The following is a 21,250-nucleotide window of genomic DNA, read 5'->3' as shown; positions in this document are numbered from 1 at the left end:
GCCACTTCAGCACTACAGTGCCTTCTGAGTCATCCCAAAGTCACCATCATCTGAAAAGAGAAGCTTCTCTAACCAAAAGTGAGAGTAGCATTAATATATGGGTATGAACATTAAGAAAAGTGCTTACTGGGAAATTTGGTGAGCATAGTGTATACATTTAGCCAGACAGCAACAGATGTTACACCTGTAAGGCTCATGACTACCCTGTGTCAGTTTTGCTTACTGCTGAGTAGAATTCCATCATGCAGATGTACCACAGCTTGGTTATTTATTCATCCAATGATTGGTGCCTGGGTTGATTTCAGTTCTTAGCTATTATGTATTGAGTAGCTATAAATATGGTTGAGCAAATATCTCTCAAATGCAAGGATTTTAAGACTAACTCATTAGTGTAATAAAAATTAAGATGAAGTTGAAATTTCCAATTGTCTTATAAATGTCATATTTTCTCATCCTGATTCAGGTTCCAACTAAGTTTTCATGCACCACCTTGTGCATCTGGCTTACATGGGTACTGGGTAATTGAACCTGGGTCCTTAGGCTTCCCAGGCAAGCACCTAAATAACTAAGCCCCTTGTTACTTTTTGTTTTGTTTTGGTGTTTTGAGACAGGATTTCATGTAACCTAGGGTGACCTGTTTTTAAAATTTTTTCTGAGGTAGAGTCTCACTCTAGTCCAGGCTGACCTGGAATTCACTATGTAGCCTCAGGGTGGTCTTGAAGTCATGGAAATCCTCCTACCTCTCCCTTCCAAGTGTTAGGATTAAAGGCTGGCTTCAAACTCCAAGTTATCATCCTACCTCTTCCTCCCAAGTGCTGGAATTAAAGGCATCACCATCATACCTGACTTTACCATAAATTTGTTTTGGCTCCGGAGATGTGATTGATTCCAGATTTAATTGTTTTGTTTTTATTTGGGGGAGGTACAAAGTGACTTCATAGGAGACTTCTGGCCTCTGCCTAACTCCTCCCTAGAAGCAAGTTCCTGTCTAAGGGCCTTTACACTAGCTGTTTCCTCTGCCTGTACCACTTTCCTTCATTTTTGTACAGTTTGCTGCCTCATGGCAACCAACCTGACACTCCTCCAAGCAGCCCCATCAGGGACCTCTCTGTCTGCTTTGTAGCACCTCTCACACCACACACTTTATGGACTGTTTTATCTTTTGGCTTGAATATTGTTTGCCCTCCCTCACCTAGAGCATCAGCTTCATGAGGGCCAGTGCCTCATCCTTCATAGTCACTGTATAGTCCTGATACCTGGAATAGAGCCTGCACTCTGGTAGATGCCTGCAATTGTTTGCTGAATGAGATACTGCTTCTGATCATGTCATTCTCTGTGCTCTCAGGCAACCAAAGGAGGTACCATCAAAGCTGCTTCTGGATTCAATGCCTCTGAGGATGCCCAAGCCCTGAGGAAGGCCATGAAAGGACTTGGTAAATATCCTGCTGACCAAGAACATTCCCTTGAGTGTTGTACACAGAGGAGAGAGTTACGTGCACTGGTAATCCTGAGTAGGTCCTGTGTGTATGTGTGTGTGTGTGTGTGTGTGTGTGTGTATGTATGTGTTTGTGTTTAGGCCAGAGGTTGACATCAGGTATCTTCCTCCATCCCTTATTTTTTCTGATCAAATTTCTCACTGAGCCTGGAGTTCAGCAAGTTGGCTAGACTATCTAGCCAGCAAACACAAAGTATTCCCTGTACCCACTTCCTCATCACTGGAATTATAGGTACATGCTACCAGGTCATGTGTACTGGAAATCCAAACTTGGGTCCTCATAGTGTGCATCAAGGATTATACCAATGGAACCATCTTGCTAGGCCAAGCAGGTCACCTTTTAAGAAAATACAGAGAGGGAGACTCGAGAGATGGCTTAGCAGTTAAAGCACTTGCCTGCAAAGCCTTACTATCCAGGTTCAATTCCCCAGTACCCATATAAGCCCAAGGTGGTGCATGCATCTGGAGTTCATTTGCAGTGGCTGGAGGTCCTGGTGCACTTATTCTCTCTCTATCTGCCTCCTTCTCTCTCTCTCTCCAATAAATAAATTTTTTAAAAAATTTTTTAAAAGAAAATTTAGTGAAAGGAGCTAGGAAGAAGATTCAGTGGTAAAAGAACTTGCTACACAAGCATGAGGCCCAGAGTTTGGATCCCCACAACCCATGGAAGTTCCACTTATGGGGGGTTATACCTATAATCCCAGAACCCTTCTGTTTCTGCCTCCCCATTGCAGGGAATATAGTCACACAACCCCATGCCCAGCATTTTACACAGGTTCTGGAGATCTAAACTCAAGTAGGTCCTCATGTTTGTGGATCAATTACTTTACCAAGTGAGTCATCTTCCCTGCCCTACCTGGTGGACTTTTGAACCCAGAAGTATCCCTGATTCCTAGCTATTATTTAGATTTTGTGAGATTTAGGTGAAAACACTTGGTTATGACACCTTATTTCTCAGTCTTTCTAGCAAAAAAAAAAAAAGTTTATTTTATTTACTCTGAGTGCTATTAATAAAAATAACCATGGGCTGGAGAGAACGCTCAGCAGTTAAGCGATTGCCTGTGAAGCCTAAGGGCCCCGTTTCAAGGCTTGATTCCTCAGGACCCACGTTAGCCAGATGCACAAGGGGGCGCACAAGTCTGGAGTTTGTTTGCAGTGGCTGGAAGCCTTGGCGCGCCCATTCTTTCTCTCTCTCTCCCCCTGTTTCTCTCTGTCTGTTGCTCTCAAATAAATAAATAAAAATTTAAAAAAATAATAAGAATAACCATAATAACAAGTGTTTAATAATCTTTACTATGCATCAAACATAAAAACAGGGGCTTCACAAAGAATTTGCTTTTAATCCTGACAATAGCTTGTTCTACTCATAAGAAGCTGTGACATGGAAAGGTGAGCTGGTTTGCCCAGGGCCTCAGAATTTACAAGAGTCAAGATTCTATGAAATCTTAGGTGGGCAACCTTAGGTTAACTGAGTTCACAGATTCTAAGCCACTGTGCTGCCCACCTCTGATGGAACATTGTCCTGAATTTATACATTCTTCTCATTTTCTCATTTACTTGTAAATAAAGTGGAAAATATGCTGGGCTCACCAGTTTTCTTTTCACTCTTTATTTATTTATTTTTTAGTTTCATCCTAATTCTTCTGTATTCAGTAAGAACACTATAGATCGTAGTATGAGCTACATAGCACTGCCACAACAAGAATCCCCATAATAAAAATCAGAAGACCTTTGGCACACTCAATAACAACCTTTAAGTGCTCACTAGTTGTGAGCCAATATGAGATGGACTATCAGAGAAGACAAGGATTATTAAAGCTTAGTCCTGTGAGTGGGTGAGACACTGTGGTAGATTGCTTGTCTAGCATTATGAGGGCGTGGGTTCAGTTCCCAGCACTACTGAAACAATCATGAATTCCTTTGTAAAACTAGTAGTCAGGCTGGAGAGATGGCTTATCAGGTAAGGCAGCTTGCTACAAAGCCAAAGGACCCAGGTTTGATTCCCCAGGACCCAGGTAAGCCAGATACACAAGGTGGTACATGTGTCTGGAGTTTGTTTTCAGTGGCTGGATGCCCTAACATGCCCATTTTTTCTTTCTCTCTCTCAAATAAATAAATAATGTTTTTTGAAACTAGTAGATCATGGGTGCTAGCATAGCTAAGGATGCACAAAGGTAGCTATACATAGTTCATGATGTGAGAGTGCCAGAGGAGCATGAGTGAGAATCCATTGCGGGGATAGGAATATAGTTCAATTGGTATAGTGCTTGCCTACTATGTACCAAGCCCTGGATTTGATATTTAGCACTGCAGAAACTGGTCATAGTGGTGTGTGATCCTAATGCTCAGGAAGTAGAGGGAGAAAGATAAGAAATTCAAGGTTGTTGGGCATGGTGGCACACACCTTTAATCTCAGCATCAGGGAGGCTGAGAAAGGATCACTGTGAGTTCAAGGACAGCAAATCTTAACAAATACAGGAAAATTGAAATAATTCCTTGCATTCTATCTGACCACAATGGAATCAAACTACAAATCAATAGCAAGAAAGGCTATCGAGCATACACAAAATCACGGAAATTAAACAACACATTACTAAATGATGAATGGGTCAATGAAGAAATCAAGAGGGAAAACAAAAAATTATGAGTCAATCAATAATGAGAAAACAACATACCAAAATCCCTGGAACACAATGAAGGCAGTCCTAAGAGGTAAATTTATAGTTTTAAGTGCCTATATTAAGAAATTAGAAATGGAATTTCAAAGGGGAAAGTGTGGGGTGGGGAGGGAGGGAATTACCATGGGATATTTTTTTATAATCATGGAAAATGTTAATAAAAATTTAAAAAATTTTTTAAAAATTAGAAAGGCTGCAAGTAAATGACTTAATACTTCACCTTAAAGCCTTGGAAAAAGAAGAACAAGGTAAACCCAAAATCAGCAGACAGGAAGAAATAATAAAGATTAGGGCAGAAATTAATGAAATAGAAACAAAAAAACAATCCAAAGAATCAATGAAACAAAGAGTTGGTTCTTTAAAAAGATAAACAAGATTGATAAACCCTTAGCAAATCTGACCAAAACAAAGAGAGAAGAGACACAAATTAATAAAATTAGAGATGAAAAAGGTAACATCACAACAGATGCCAGAGAAATTCAAAAAATCATAGGGACATACTATGAAAGCATATGCTCCACAAAGTATGAAAATCTGAAGGAAATGGATGATCTCCTTGATTTATATGACCTACCTAAATTAAATCAAGATGAGATTAATCACTTAATAGACCTATAACAAGCATGGAGATCCAAACAGTTATCAAAAACCTCCCAACTAAAAAAAGCCCAGATGAATTAGCTGCTGAATTTTACCAGACCTTCAGGGAAGAGCTAACACCATGGCTTCTTAAGATTTTCCATAAAATAGAAAAAGAAGTAATTCTACCAAACTCCTTCTATGAAGCCAGCATCACCCTGATACCAAAACCAGGCAAAGATAGAACAAAAAAAGAGAATTACAGACCAGTCTCCCTTATGAACATAGATGCGAAAATTCTCAACCAAATATTGGCAAACAGAATACAAGAATATATCAGAAAGATCATTCACCCAGACTAAATAGGCTTTATCCCAGAGATGCAGGTATGGTTCAATATGCGCAAATTGATAAATGTAATACATTATATAAATGGACGGAAGGACAAAAATCACATGATCATCTCATTGGACACAGAGAAAGCATTTGATAAAATCCAACATCCCTTCATGATAAAACTCCTACAGAGACTAGGAATAGAAGGAACATATCTCAATATAATAAAAGCTATTTATGACAAGCCTACAGCCAACATAATACTAAATGGGGAAAAACTGAAAGCTTTTTCTCTAAAATCAGGAACAAGACAAGGGTGTCCACTGTTCTCACTTTTATTTAATATAGTACTGGAAGTCTTAGCCATAGCAATAAGGCAAGAGACACACATAAAAAGGGTACAAATTGGAAAGGAAGAGATCAAGTTATCATTATTTGCAGATGACATGATTCTATACATACAGGACCCTAAAAACTCTACTAGCAAATTGTTAGAGCTGATAAAAACCCACACTCATGTAGCAGGATACAAAATAAATACACAGAAATCACTAGCCTTCATATATGTTAACAACAAACACACAGGATGAAATCAGAAAATCACTCCCATTCACAATTACATCAAAGAAAATAAAGTACCTGAAAATAAACCTAACCAAGGAAGTTAAGAATCTCTACAATGAAAACATTAAGACACTGAAGCGAGAAATTGCAGAAGACACTAGAAAGTGGAGAAACATCCCTTGTTCCTGGATTGGAAGAATCAATATTGTGAAAATGGCAAACTTACCAAAAGCAATGTACACATTTAATGCAATCCCCATCAAAATTCCAAAGGTATTCTTCAGGGAAATAGAAAAAACAATCCAAAAATTCATTTGGAATCACAAAAAAATCTCGAATATCTAAAATAATACTAGGAACAAAAATAAGTCTGCTGGCATCACTATACCTGATTTTAACCTATACTACAGGGCCATAGTAACAAAAACAGTGTGGTATTGGCACAAAAACAGACATGGAGATCAGTGGAACAGAATAGAGGACCCAGATGTAAGCCCAAGTAGCTATAGCCACCTGATATTCGATAAAAATACCAAAACTACTCATTGGAGAAAAGACAGCCTCTTCAGCAAATGGTGTTAGGAAAACTGGATATGTATCTGTAGAAGGATGAAAATAGATTCTTCTCTCTCTCCATGCACAAGAATTAAGTCCAAATGGATTAAAGACCTTAAAATCAGACTGGAAACTCTGAAAATGCTAGAGGAAATAGTAGTGGAAACCCTTCAACATATTGGTCTTGGCAAAGACTTTCTGAATACAACCCCAATTGTTCAGGCAATAAAACCACAGATTAACCACTGGGACCTCATGAAATTACAAAGATTTTGTACTGCAAAGGACACTGTGAATAAAGCAAAGAGGTATCCTACAGAATGGGAAAACATCTTTGCCGGCTATATATCTGATAGAGGATTATTATCTAGGATATACAAAGAACTCAAAAAGTTAAATAATAAGGAATCAAACAGTCCAATTAAAAAATGGGCTAAGGAGTTAAATAGTGAGTTCTCAAAAGAGGAAATATGGTTGGCGTATAAGCATCTATAAAATTGTTCTACATCCCTAGTCATCAGGGAAATGCAGATTAAAACTACATTGAGGGACTTCCGGTTAAGATGGCGGCGTAGGTACCACGCCAAAGCAGCCTAGGGGGGAAAAAACAAAAAAGCTCAGCAAAATACACACTTTTACTAAAAAGTGAGTTGTATAGGAAATTGAAGCGGCAGTGGAGAAGTAGAAGAGTTCCAGAGCATCCAGAGCCTGCACAGGCGGAAAAAGCGGCTCCGGCAGTTCGGCCAACCGTCGCGGCCGCGGCATACCAGAAAGCCGCCAGACTCGGCTCCAGCTGCAGGAAAAGCCAGATGCGGGAGCTTCCCCTCACACCACGCTCTCCGCAACTCGGGAAACGTGAGGGGAGAGCGGCAGCGAGCAACGGAGGAGCAGACCGCGAGGTAGAAGAACGCTTGGAGCAGCGAGAGAACCAAAGCAGCTGCGGCTCCATTCCCTCCCCCACCGCCTGAGCACAGCTCCGGCGAACAGAACAGCAGCCCGAGACCTGGCCATGCCAACAGCGGGACCCAAGCAGGAGCAGAGTTCGGCAGCAACATCAGCGGCTCCAGCACCGGTAACAGCGGCCCCCGCAGAAGCAGACCCAGGAGTGGCAGGAGCAGCAGACTCGGCAGCAGCAGCTTCAGGGGGAGCAGCGGCAGTAGACACAGCAACAGCAGCGTCAGCAGCAGTGGTGGCTCCAGCAGTGGCAGCTACAGCAGCAGCAGAGGCAGCAGCAGCAGTGGGTCTAGCAGCAACACCTTCAGCAGCAGTGGCTACAGTCCCAGCAGGGGCAGCTTGAGCAGCAGCTGTTCCAGCACCAGGGGTGCTGATCTGCAGGGCCACACTTGCCAGGCTTGGTTTGCCCCGTGGGCAAAGCAAGTGCCCAGCTCCAGAAATCAGAACAGCAGCCCGACAGCCCAGGCAGCAACTTGACTGGGACCAAAATCATCCAAGGTAACTGGAATTGCACCAGGGAAGGGTCTCACTTGGTCACAAGCTAACTTGGATCCATCAACAGACCAGAAATCTTAACCTCCTTGTTGATAGAGGATCTGGTCGTTATAATAACTACTCTTGCATACATACTCGGGGCTGTTTTTGATTGAATGTGTACAGTGTTTAGTTAAATTTTAGAATCTACCTGTATTTTATTCCAATCAGCCTACTTGAATACTCCCATAGCAGGGAAACTCAACCCCTTAGAACATCTTTGTAGATACTCTAAGAGTCTTAAGAGCCACACCTAACACCTTAAGGTCCTACCCTGAAAATATATTACATCAAATCAATTGATACAGCTAAGAATACACAGCTAGCTAGAAAATCCAAGCATTAACTTAATCCAAGATGCAAAAATATATACATTATAACACAAGAAACACTAAAAAGCAAGATGATATAAATCATCCTAAAAGTATTAATGCATCAGAAATGTCCTCCAGTGAGAAAGAGTTAGAGGAAATGCCTGAGAAAGAGCTCAAAAGATGATTATAAATATGTTCAAAGAGGTCAAAGAACACATCAAAACAATCAAAGAAGAAATCAAAGAGGAAATCAAAGGAATCAAAGAAGATGCAGGACACCAATTTCATGAAATAAAGAAGGCAATACAAGACATAAATAAGGAAATAGAAATAATAAAGAAAAACCAGTCAGAATTAATAGCAATTAAGAACACAGTTAATGAAATAAAAAACTCTGTAGAAAATCTCACCAGTAGGATGGATGAGGGAGAGGACAGACTATCTAAGCTAGAAGACCAGGTGGCAGACCTAATGCAGTCCAACAAAGAGAAAGACAAACTTATAGAAAAGTATGAGTGGGAATTTCAAGATAATCGGGACACTATGAAAAGATCCAATATAAGAATTCAGGGCATAGTAGAAGGAGAAGAACTCCACTCCAGAGGCATAGTAGGCGTCGTCAACAAAATCATGGAAGAAAATTTCCCCCAAATTGGGAAAGAGGTGCCAATGCAGATACAGGAAGCCTTTAGAACCCCAGCCAGACAAAACCCAGAAAGAACCTCTCCTCACCATATTATAATCAAACTTCCAAACACACACACCAAAGAAAAAATATTGAAAGCAGTTAGAGAGACAAACCAAGGTACCTACAAAAGGAAGCCCATCAGGATTACAGCAGATTATTCAACACAAACTTTTAAAGCCAGAAGGGCTTGGAGTGATATATTCCAGGTTCTGAAAGATAACAACTGTCAACCAAGGTTACATTATCCTGCAAAGTTATCCATTCAAATAGATGGAGAAATAAAGACATTCCATGAAAAGCAGGTTAAAGGAGTATTTGAAGACAAAACTAGCTCTACAGAAAAACTTGATAGAATCCTCCATGCTGAAGAAAAGGAAAAGCACACATATAAGGAACTTAGAAAAAACAAGCAATACTCAAATACTAGTTAACAGAAGAGAGCTCAGGTAGAACCAGAAACACACACACACACACAAAAATGGCAAACACAAATACACACCTTTCAATAATATCTCTTAATATCAACAGCCTCAACGCCCCAACGAAAAGACATAGATTTGCAGACTGGGTTAAAAAGCAGGATCCTACAATTTGTTGTCTCCAAGAAACTCACCTTTCTACAAAGGACAGACATTATCTTAGGGTGAAAGGTTGGAAGATGGTGTTTCAAGCAAATGGGCCTAGAAAACAAGCAGGGGTTGCTATCCTAATATCAGACAGGGTAGACTTTAGTCCGACATTAGTTAAGAAAGATAAGGAAGGTCACTTTATTTTGATTAAGGGCACCCTCCAACAGGAGGACATTACAATCCTAAACATATATGCACCTAACATGGGGGCTCCCAAATTCGTCAAACAAACACTATTAGAACTAAGGTCACAGATAACACCAAACACAGTGGTGGTGGTTGACTTTAACACCCCACTCTCATCAATTGACAGGTCATCCCAGGAAAGAATACACAGAGAGGCATCTGGACTAAATGAGGTCATAGAAGGAATGGACATAACTGATATATACAGGACATTTCATCCAAAGGCTGCAGACTATACATTCTTTTCAGCAGAACATGGAACATTCTCTAAAATAGACTATATGTTAGGACACAAAGAAAATCTTCACAAATTCAGGAAAATTGAAATAATTCCTTGCATTCTATCTGACCACAATGGAATTAAACTACTAATCAGTAGCCAGAAAGGCTATAGAGCATACACAAAATCATGGAAACTAAACAATACACTACTAAATGATGAATGGGTCAATGAAGAAATCAAAAAGGAAATCAAAAAATTTATAGAGTCAAATGATAATGAGAACATAACATACCAAAATCTCTGGGACACAATGAAGGCAGTTCTAAGAGGTGAAATTATAGCCTTGAGTGCCTATATTAAGAAATTAGAAAGGTCGCAAGTAAACGACCTAATGCTTCACCTTAAAGCCTTGGAAAAAGAAGAACAAGGCAAACCAAAAATCAGTAGATGGGAAGAAATAATAAAGATTAGGGCAGAAATTAATGAAATAGAAACAAAAAGAACAATCCAAAGAATTAATGAAACAAAGAGTTGGTTCTTTGAAAGGATAAACAAGATTGATAAACCCTTAGCAAATCTGACCAAAAGAAAGAGAGAAGAGACACAAATTAATAAAATCAGAGATGAACAAGGTAACATCACAACAGATTCCAGAGAAATTCAAAAAATTATAGGGACATACTATAAAAGCATATACTCCACAAAGTATGAAAATCTGAAAGAAATGGATGATTTCCTTGATCTATATGACCTACCTAAATTAAATCAAAATGAGATTAATCACTTAAATAGACCTATAAGAAACATGGAGATCCGAGCAGTTATCAATAATCTCCCAACTAAAAAAAGCCCAGGCCCGGATGGATTCACTGCTGAATTTTACCAGACTTTTAAGGAAGAGCTAACACCATTGCTTCTTAAGCTTTTCCAGGAAATAGAAAAAGAAGGAATCCTACCAAACTCCTTCTATGAGGCCAGCATCACCCTGATACCAAAACCAGGCAAAGATAGAACAAAAAAAGAAAATTACAGACCAATCTCCCTCATGAACATAGATGCAAAAATTCTCAACAAAATATTGGCAAACAGAATACAAGAGTATATCAAAAAGATCATTCACCCTGACCAAGTAGGCTTTATCCCAGAGATGCAGGGATGGTTCAACATACGCAAATCTATAAATGTAATACATTACATAAATGGGTTGAAGGACAAAAATCACATGATCATCTCATTAGATGCAGAGAAAGCATTTGACAAAATCCAACATCCCTTCATGATAAAAGTCCTACAGAGACTGGGAATAGAAGGAACATATCTCAATATAATAAAGGCTATTTATGACAAGCCTACAGCCAACATATTACTAAATGGGGAAAAACTGGAAGCTTTTCCACTAAAATCAGGAACAAGACAAGGGTGTCCACTGTCTCCACTTCTATTTAATATAGTTTTGGAAGTCTTAGCCATAGCAATAAGGCAAGAGACACACATAAAAGGGATACAAATTGGAAAGGAAGAAATCAAGTTATCATTATTTGCAGATGACATGATTCTATACATAAAGGACCCTAAAGACTCTACTAGCAAGCTGTTAGAGCTAATCAAAACCTACAGCAATGTAGCAGGATACAAAATAAATACACAGAAATCAGTAGCCTTCATATATGCTAACAACAAACACACAGAGGATGAAATCAGAGAATCACTCCCATTCACAATTGCATCAAAAAAAATAAAATACCTTGGAATAAACCTAACTAAGGAAGTAAAGAATCTATACAATGAGAACTTTAAGACACTCAAGCGAGAAATTGCAGAAGACACTAGAAAGTGGAGAAACATCCCTTGTTCCTGGCTTGGAAGAATCAATATCGTGAAAATGGCAATCTTACCTAAAGCAATCTACACATTTAATGCAATCCCTATCAAAATTCCAAAGGCTTTCTTCATGGAAATAGAAAAAACAATCCAAAAATTCATTTGGAATCATAAAAAACCTCGAATATCTAAAATAATACTGAGCAACAAAAAAGAGGCTGGTGGTATCACCATACCTGATTTTAACCTATACTACAGAGCCATAGTAACAAAAACAGCATGGTACTGGCACAAAAACAGACATGTAGATCAGTGGAACAGAATAGAGGACCCAGATGTAAGCCCAAGTAGCTATAGCCACCTGATATTCGATAAAAATGCCAAAAATACTCATTGGAGAAGAGACAGCCTCTTCAGCAAATGGTGTTTTGAAAACTGGATAAATATCTGCAGAAGGATGAAAATAGATTCTTCTCTCTCGCCATGCACAAGAATTAAGTCCAAATGGATTAAAGACCTTAACATCAGACCGGAAACTTTGAAACTGCTAGAGGAAAAAGTAGGGGAAACCCTCCAACATATTGGTCTTGGCAAAGACTTTCTAAATACAACCCCAATTGCTCAGGCAATAAAACCACAGATTAACCACTGGGACCTAATGAAATTACAAAGATTTTGCACCGCAAAGGACACAGTGAAAAAAGCAAAGAGGCAACCTACAGAATGGGAAAAAATCTTCGCCAGCTATATATCTGATAAAGGATTAATATCTAGGATATACAAAGAACTCAAAAAGTTAACTAATAAGGAATCAAACAGGCCAATCAAAAAATGGGCTAAGGAGCTAAATAGAGAGTTCTCAAAGGAAGAAATACAAATGGCATATAAGCACCTAAAAAAATGTTCTACGTCACTAGTCATCAGGGAAATGCAGATTAAAACTACATTGAGATTCCATCTCACTCCTGTCAGATTGGCCACCATCATGAAAACAAATGATCATAAATGTTGGCGGGGATGTGGAAAAAAAGGAACCCTTCTGCACTGCTGGTGGGAATGCAATCTGGTCCAGCCATTGTGGAAAACAGTGTGGAGGTTCCTAAAGCAGCTAGAGATTGATCTACCATATGACCCAGCTATAGCACTCCTAGGCATATATCCAAAGGATTCATCTCATTTCCTTAGAAGTACATGCTCAACCATGTTTATTGCTGCTCAATTTATAATAGCTGGGAAATGGAACCAGCCTAGATGTCCCTCAACAGATGAGTGGATAATGAAGATGTGGTACATTTATACAATGGAGTTCTACTCAGCGGTAAAGAAAAATGAAGTTATGAAATTTGCAGAAAAATGGATGGACCTGGAAAGTATTATACTAAGTCAGGTAACCCAGGCCCAGAAAGCCAAGCGCCACATGTTCTCCCTCATATGGGGATCCTAGCTACAGATGACTGGGCTTCTGTGTGAGAATGAAAATACTTAGTAGCAGAGGCCAGTAAGCTGAAAAGGAGACATAAAGGGTGGAGAAAGGAAGGGAGGAGGATACTTAATAGGTTGATATTGTATATATGTAATTACAATGATTGTAATGGGGAGGTAATATGATTGAGAATGGAATTTCAAACGGGAAAGTGTGGGGGTGGGGAGGGAGGGAATTACCATGGGATATATTTTATAATCATGGAATATGTTAATAAAAATTAAAAAAAAAAAAAAAGAAAAGAAATTAGAAAGGTCGCAAGTAAACGACCTAATGCTTCACCTTAAAGCCTTGGAAAAAGAAGAACAAGGCAAACCAAAAATCAGTAGATGGGAAGAAATAATAAAGATTAGGGCAGAAATTAATGAAATAGAAACAAAAAGAACAATCCAAAGAATTAATGAAACAAAGAGTTGGTTCTTTGAAAGGATAAACAAGATTGATAAACCCTTAGCAAATCTGACCAAAAGAGAGAGAGAAGAGACACAAATTAATAAAATCAGAGATGAACAAGGTAACATCACAACAGATTCCAGAGAAATTCAGAAAACCATAGGGACATACTATGAAAGCATATACTCCCCAAAGTATGAAAATCTGAAAGAAATGGATGATTTCCTTGATCTTTATGACCTACCTAAATTAAATCAAAATGAGATTAATCACTTAAATAGACCTATAACAAACATGGAGATCCGAACAGTTACCATAATCTCCCAACTAAAAAAGCCCAGGCCCGGATGGATTCACTGCTGAATTTTACCAGACTTTTAAGGAAGAGCTAACACCATTGCTTCTTAAGCTTTTCCAGGAAATAGAAAAAGAAGGAATTCTACCAAACTCCTTCTATGAGGCCAGCATCACCCTGATACCAAAACCAGGCAAAGACAGAACAAAAAAAGAAAATTACAGACCAATCTCCCTCATGAACATAGATGCAAAAATTCTCAACAAAATATTGGCAAACAGAATACAAGAGTATATCAAAAAGATCATTCACCCTGACCAAGTAGGCTTTATCCCAGAGATGCAGGGATGGTTCAACATACGCAAATCTATAAATGTAATACATTACATAAACGGGTTGAAGGACAAAAATCACATGATCATCTCATTAGATGCAGAGAAAGCATTTGACAAAATCCAACATCCCTTCATGATAAAAGTCCTACAGAGACTGGGAATAGAAGGAACATATCTCAACATAATAAAGGCTATTTATGATAAGCCTACAGCCAACATATTACTAAATGGGGAAAAACTGGAAGCTTTTCCACTAAAATCAGGAACAAGACAAGGGTGTCCACTGTCCCCACTTTTATTTAATATAGTTTTGGAAGTCTTAGCCATAGCAATAAGGCAAGAGACACACATAATAGGGATACAAATTGGAAAGGAAGAAATCAAGTTATCATTATTTGCAGATGACATGATTCTATACATAAAGGACCCTAAAGACTCTACTAGCAAGCTGTTAGAGCTGATCAAAACCTACAGCAATGTAGCAGGATACAAAATAAATACACAGAAATCAGTAGCCTTCATATATGCTAACAACAAACACACAGAGGATGAAATCAGAGAATCACTCCCATTCACAATTGCATCAAAAAAAATAAAGTACCTGGGAATAAACCTAACGAAGGAAGTAAAGAATCTCTACAATGAGAACTTTAAAACACTCAAGCGATAAATTGCAGAAGACACTAGAAAGTGGAGAAACATCCCTTGTTCCTGGATTGGAAGAATCAATATTGTGAAAATGGCAATCTTACCTAAAGCAGTCTACACATTTAATGCAATTCCTATCAAAATTCCAAAGGCTTTCTTCATAGAAATAGAAAAAACATTCCAAAAATTCATTTGGAATCACAAAAAACCTCGAATATCTAAAATAATACTGAGCAACAAAAAAGAGGCTGGTGGTATCACCATACCTGATTTTAACCTATACTACAGAGCCATAGTAACAAAAACAGCATGGTACTGGCACAAAAGCAGACATGTAGATCAGTGGAACAGAATAGAGGATCCAGATGTAAGCCCAAGTAGGTATAGCCACCTGATATTTGATAAAAATGCCCAAAATACTCATTGGAGAAGAGACAGCCTCTTCAGCAAATGGTGTTGGGAAAACTGGATGTATATCTGCAGAAGGATGAAAATAGATTCTTCTCTCTCTCAATGCACAAGAATTAAGTCCAAATGGATAAAAGACCTTAACATCAGAACAGAAACTCTGAAAGTGCTAGAGGAAAAAGTAGGGGAAACCCTTCAACATATTGGTCTTGGCAAAGACTTTCTGAATACAACCCCAATTGCTCAGGCAATAAAAGCACAGATTAACCACTGGGATCTCATGAAATTACAAAGATTTTGCACTGCGAAGGACACAGTGAAATAAGCAAAGAGGCAACCTACAGAATGGGAAAAAATTTTCGCCAGCTATATATCTGATAAAGGATTAATATCTAGGATATACAAAGAACTCAAAAAGTTAAATAATAAGGAATCAAACAAGCCAATCAAAAAATGGGCTATGGAGCTAAATAGAGAGTTCTCAAAGGAAGAAATACAAATGGCATATAAGCATCTAAAAAAATGTTCTACGTCACTAGTCATCAGGGAAATGTAGATTAAAACTACTTTGAGTTTCCATCTCACTCTTGTCAGATTGGCCACCATCATGAAAACAAATGATCATAAATGTTGGCGGGGATGTGGAAAAAAAGGAACCCTTCTGCACTGCTGGTGGGAATGCAATCTGGTCCAGCCATTGTGGAAAACAGTGTGGAGGTTCCTAAAACAGCTAGAGATTGATCTACCATATGACCCAGCTATAGCACTCCTAGGCATATATCCAAAAGACTCATCACATTTCCTTAGAAGTACGTGCTCAACCATGTTTATTGCTGCTCAATTTATAATAGCTGGGAAATGGAACCAGCCTAGATGTCTATCAAGAGATGAGTGGATAATCAAGATGTGGCACATTTATACAATGCAGTTCTACTCAGCGGTAAAGAAAAATGAAGTTATGAAATTTGCAGAATAATGGATGGACCTGGAAAGTATTATACTAAGTGAGGTAACCCAGACCCAGAAAGCCAAGCGCCACATGTTCTCTCTCATATGTGGATCCTAGCTACAGATGACTGGGCTTCTGCGTGAGAATGAAAATACTTAGTAGCAGAGGCCAGTAAGTTTAAAAGGAGACATAAAGGGTGGAGAAAGGAAGGGAGGAGGATACTTAATATGTTGATACTGTATATATGTAATTACAATGATTGTAATGGAGAGGTAATATGATGGAGAATGGAATTTCAAATGGGAAAGTGTGGGGGTGGGGAGGGAGGGAATTACCATGGGATATATTTTATAATCATGGAAAATGTTAATAGAAATGTATAAAAAAAAAAGAATGAAAAAGTGAAAAAAAAATAAACAGATTGAGATTCCATCTCACTTCTGTCAGATTGGCTACCATCATGAAAACAAATGATCATAAATGCTGGTGAGAATGTGGAAAAAGAGGAGTCCTTCTACACTGTTGGTGGGAATAGAATCTAGTCCAGCCATTGTGGAAATTAGTGTGGAGGTTCCTAAAACAGCTAAAGATTGATTTACCACATGACCCAGCTATAGTACTCCTAGGCCTATATTCTAAGGACTCATCTCATTTCCTTAGAAGTACATGCTCAACCATGTTTATGGCTGCTCAAATAGGTGGCAAATGGAACCAGCCTAGATGTCCCTCAACTCATGAGTGGATAATGAAGATGTGGCACATTTATTCAATGGAGTTCTACTCAGTGGTAAACAAAAATGAAGTTATGAATATTGCAGAAATTTGGATGGATCTGGAAAGGATTTTACTAAGTGAGGTAACCCAGGCCCAGAAATCCAAGCGCCACATGTTCTCCCTCATATGTGGATCCTAGCTACAGATGATTGGGCTTCTGCATGAGAAGTCAAATATTTAGTAGCAGAGGCCAGTAAGTTAAAAAGGAGATATAAAGGGAAGCGAAAGGAAGCGAGGAGGGTACATAATAGGTTGGTATTGTGTATATGTAAGTAGAATGATTGAGATAGGGAGGTAATATGATGGAGAATGGAATTTCAAAGGGGAACGTGGGGGGGGAGGGTATTACTATGGAATATTTTTTATAATCATGGAAAATGTTAATAAAAATTGTGAAAAGAAAAAGAAAAAAAAAGAAAATGAAGTTATGAAGTTTGCAGGAAAATGGATAAATCTGGAAAGGATTATACTAAGTGAGGTAACCCAGACCCAGAAAGCCAAGTGTTGCATGTTCTCTCTCATATGTGGATACTAGCTACAGATGATTGGGCTTCTGTATGAGAAGGAAAAAACTCAGTAGCAGAGTCCAGAAAGCTAAAAAGTCAATATAAAGGGAAGAGAATGGATGGCAGGAGGGTACTTAATAGGTTGGTATTGTATATATGTAAGTAGGATAATAGATTAACGGGGTGAAAAGGCCCAAAGTGAAGTCAGGGGAGGAGATTGAGTAAAGGAAAGGTGGAGGGAGGGCTAATCAATATCTCAGAGGATATAAATAAATCATATGGAATCCTCTGGTTTGGGACAATGGAACACTCAGGATCTGTAGATCATTGGTAGAAAATTTTCAGTGCCAAGGATTGGATACCTTCCAGTGAGTTGTTGGCCAGAGAGGTCCCTGATGCCCCCAAAACATTATAGGCCATTGCCAAGGCCCTTGGTTTCCCACCTGGAATAGGTGGGAAGACCCTATTGCTGAAGACTCCACATACTTGGGCTGCAAGACCACTGAGAAATCCTGCTGGAACTGAGCTGATAACCTCCATGTAGACAAGTTGACAGAAAGCTGGAAGAAGCCATTCTACATGCAGTTCAGTGGGAGAAAGAGATACCAACAGTGAAGATACTCAACAACGGACACTGCAAGCCTTATAATTGGCCAACCATGCCAAATGTGCCAACAGGTGCAATAGTGGCATGTCTGTCATGGTGGAAACCAACTGCCCTCCAATTGGACTGGAGGCCTGCTCCAAGGGAGGGAATATATCCTTGATACTGAAAACTTTAAACAGGGGTAGTCATGAGTCCTAGGGTTGTAACATCTGCTGATGTCTGGATAAGTGTATATATATACTATGCTTATCAAACTGCCCAGTAAGCACTTCTCTCAATATTTGTACCCTTATATTAATGCTACTCTCACTTTCGGTAGAGAATCTTCTCTTTTCAGATTGCAGTGACCTTGGGACAACTCAGAAGGTATCATGGTGTTGGAACAACGTGACTAGAGTACCAAGTAACATCTTGATCACACCTTCGAAGACTCAGGGTCTAATGTGGAAGAGGTCATGGAAAGAATGTAAGAGCCAAAGGAAGGGTAGGAGTCCTTACAACATGCTCCTCCAGAGATAAAATGGCCTCAATATCCATGACCTCATAGTGCCTGACAGTTTTACAGAAGACTATCATAAGAGGAGGGAAAGATCATGACATCAAAATAAAAGAGAGACTGATTGAGATTGGGAGGGGATATGATGGAGAATGGAATTTCAAAGGGGAAAGTGGGGGGAGGGAGGGTATTATCATGGGGTATTTGTTATAATCATGGAAAATGCTTAAAAAATCTAGAAAAAAATTAATTTAATTTAATTTAAATTAAAAAAAAAGTGTGTGCCACCACGCCCTGCTTTCAAGTTTTTTGTTTAAACAGATGTCTTTTGGAGCCAAAAGGCATGGAAGAACAAAGTGTGTCATTCCTGGCATTAGCATAGAGCTAGAAGCAATTTCAGAATGAAAACCCCTTCAGATCTGCCTGAACATCTCATCCATATTAAGCTCAGAGGCTTAGCATAAACTTGCAGCAAGACTTTCATCCTGGTTTTTCTCCATTCATCATTTAACCCACCAGTAATTCATCTGCCCTTGAAGCCTCTGGTCTGACTGTAGCTGAACTGTTCCAGGGAGAGATTTGAACTTTTCTCAGGGCTCCAGATCAGCTCCCTGACCTTGTTGTTTTACAACTTTTTTTCCAAGAGTAGGAGAATTTTTCATTTTCCCTGAGTATATTCTTAATTACTTTTTGGGTTCCCTCTGAAGGGTATTTGACATTGAAAGCTAGCCATCCTGAGTTACAGAGGATCATCAATTCCCTGTTCTTTTTTTAGTATTATAGCTTCCTGAATAATGTTTTTCAATTAATACATACTTATGATAATTTACTTTTTTTTTATTTATATGAGTACTCATTTATAAGTCAAAATTACCATATCAGTAATATATATATATATATAAATATATATATATATATATTCCTAGTCACAAAGACCAAATAAATTTTATAGCTTTTAAATGTGTTGTCAGTTTAAAATTAAATTACTATTATTATCTTCATAACATTTAAGTAATTCCAAAAACAGGGCAGTATAACATCTTGGCATTCTTGTTATAAAACATTTTTAATGGTTAGTCTGTATACTTCTATAGACAAATATATTATTCACTGAAATATGTTAATTATCCAAAGAAAACTGAAAACTGGAATAAGTCATTATGTCAATTTTTGTATGTCTAGAAGAAATCTAGATTAACAGCAGTATTTTTCTATATGATTTCTATATGGTTTAATTCAGTGTCCCCCATAAACCTAGGTGTTCCGAATGCTAGGTTCCCAGCTGATGGAGTTTGGAAATAAACACCTCCTGGAGGCAGTGTATTATTAGGGGTGGCTTTCCCTCAAGACTGTAAGCCAAAATAAACCTTTTTTTCCCACAAACTGCAAGCAATGCAAACCTGACTGCAACACTTGTATATCAATCCTGGAAAATAAATCCATTGTAATCAATCAATCTTTGGGGCTGGAGAGATGGCTTAGCAGTTAAGGCATTTGTCTGAGAAGCCAGGACCCACATAATCCAGATGCACAAGGTGGCACATGTGTCTGGAGTTCGTTTACAGTGGCTGAATGCTCTGGCATGCCCATTCTCTCCCTCTCTCTCTCTTTCTGTATATGCCTCTTTCTATTTCTCTCTCAAAGAAATAAAATAAAAATAAAATTTAAAAAACCTAAAGAACCTTTAATGTATATTAGAGCTATTTAATATTTTTATTAGCTATGATTTAATTCAAAAAGTAAATACAATTATTGTAAAACCTGTTTTGGAAGGAAGTCATCAAAATTTATGCATCTAATATTAACCTTTATGACTTGATGAAACTTCCATCTGAAGATACTAATGAATATTATATCACCTGAACAAGTAACATTTAAGATTTCATGAATCATATTGTAAGTCTAAAAATAACATTTTGACAGGTTTTAAAAAATTAGGACTACTTAAGTTTATATATATGTACTTATAAGCCTTTTAAAAAATATATCATTAAAACAGTCACATTCACACACATCCATACTTTAAGTTGGTATACTAAAAATATAATGAAAAATTAAAGTGGCCACAAATTTATATATATTTAGAATCCTGTTTTTCCCTTTAAAACAGAAGACACATAATTTTTCTTGATCCTCTTGCTGCAGCTGTTTAACTTGAATATTGGTTCCTCTCCTTTTAATAAATTATTATTAATTTTTTTCTTTCTTTTTGGTTTTTCTGAGGTAGGGTCTTGCTCTAGCCCCATCTGACATGGAATTCACTGTGTAGTCTCAGGGTGGCCTCGAACTTACAGCAATCCTCCTACTTTTACCTTCCAAGCATTAGAATTAAAGGCGTGCACCACCCTGCCTGGCTCAGTTTTTTTTTTTTTCAAGTTTGAATATATCGTTCCTTATCCTTTGACTGGGCCTGTCCCATATTTTATATTGGAGTCTGTGCTCCCTGTCTTCATTTCCTCATTACTTACTGATGGTGGCTTATATTATTAGGGAGTGTCCTCAAGACTGAATCCTTTGAAGTTCTCCTTTAGTTTCTGGATCCAGTGCTGAGAAATATTTTTTAATCTGTTGACTTGAAACGTGATTTTACCACAGAGTGCACATAGGCGAATGGTGGTTTATCATCTTCCTCAGTGTATTCTGAGAATGAAAGACATGGTGGAACAGAGGTCAGATCATCCTCCTCACAATTTTATCTTCTGCAGTGCCTGTGGAACCCTTAAGGTCTCCAGTCACCAGTGGGATAGCAGTTTGTAATGGCTGGAGAGATAAAACAATAAGATTGCACAAAGACCAAATA

At 38.3% G+C, this 21,250-nt stretch overlaps 1 protein-coding gene across 1 annotated transcript in view; it reads left to right on the top strand.

The window, feature by feature from the left end:
* The window catches only part of Anxa4 (annexin A4), a 145,123-nt gene that overhangs the window by 59,372 nt on the left and 64,501 nt on the right, over positions 1-21,250 (top strand). The window contains exon 3 of the mRNA XM_045153117.1: positions 1,346-1,433. Coding sequence (XP_045009052.1) covers positions 1,346-1,433 — 88 coding nt within the window. The remainder of the gene's footprint in view (positions 1-1,345; positions 1,434-21,250) is intronic.

The sequence above is a fragment of the Jaculus jaculus genome, chromosome 6 (assembly GCF_020740685.1).
Source record: "Jaculus jaculus isolate mJacJac1 chromosome 6, mJacJac1.mat.Y.cur, whole genome shotgun sequence".
NCBI lineage: Eukaryota > Metazoa > Chordata > Mammalia > Rodentia > Dipodidae > Jaculus > Jaculus jaculus.
This window is presented reverse-complemented; position numbering and strand designations above follow the sequence as displayed.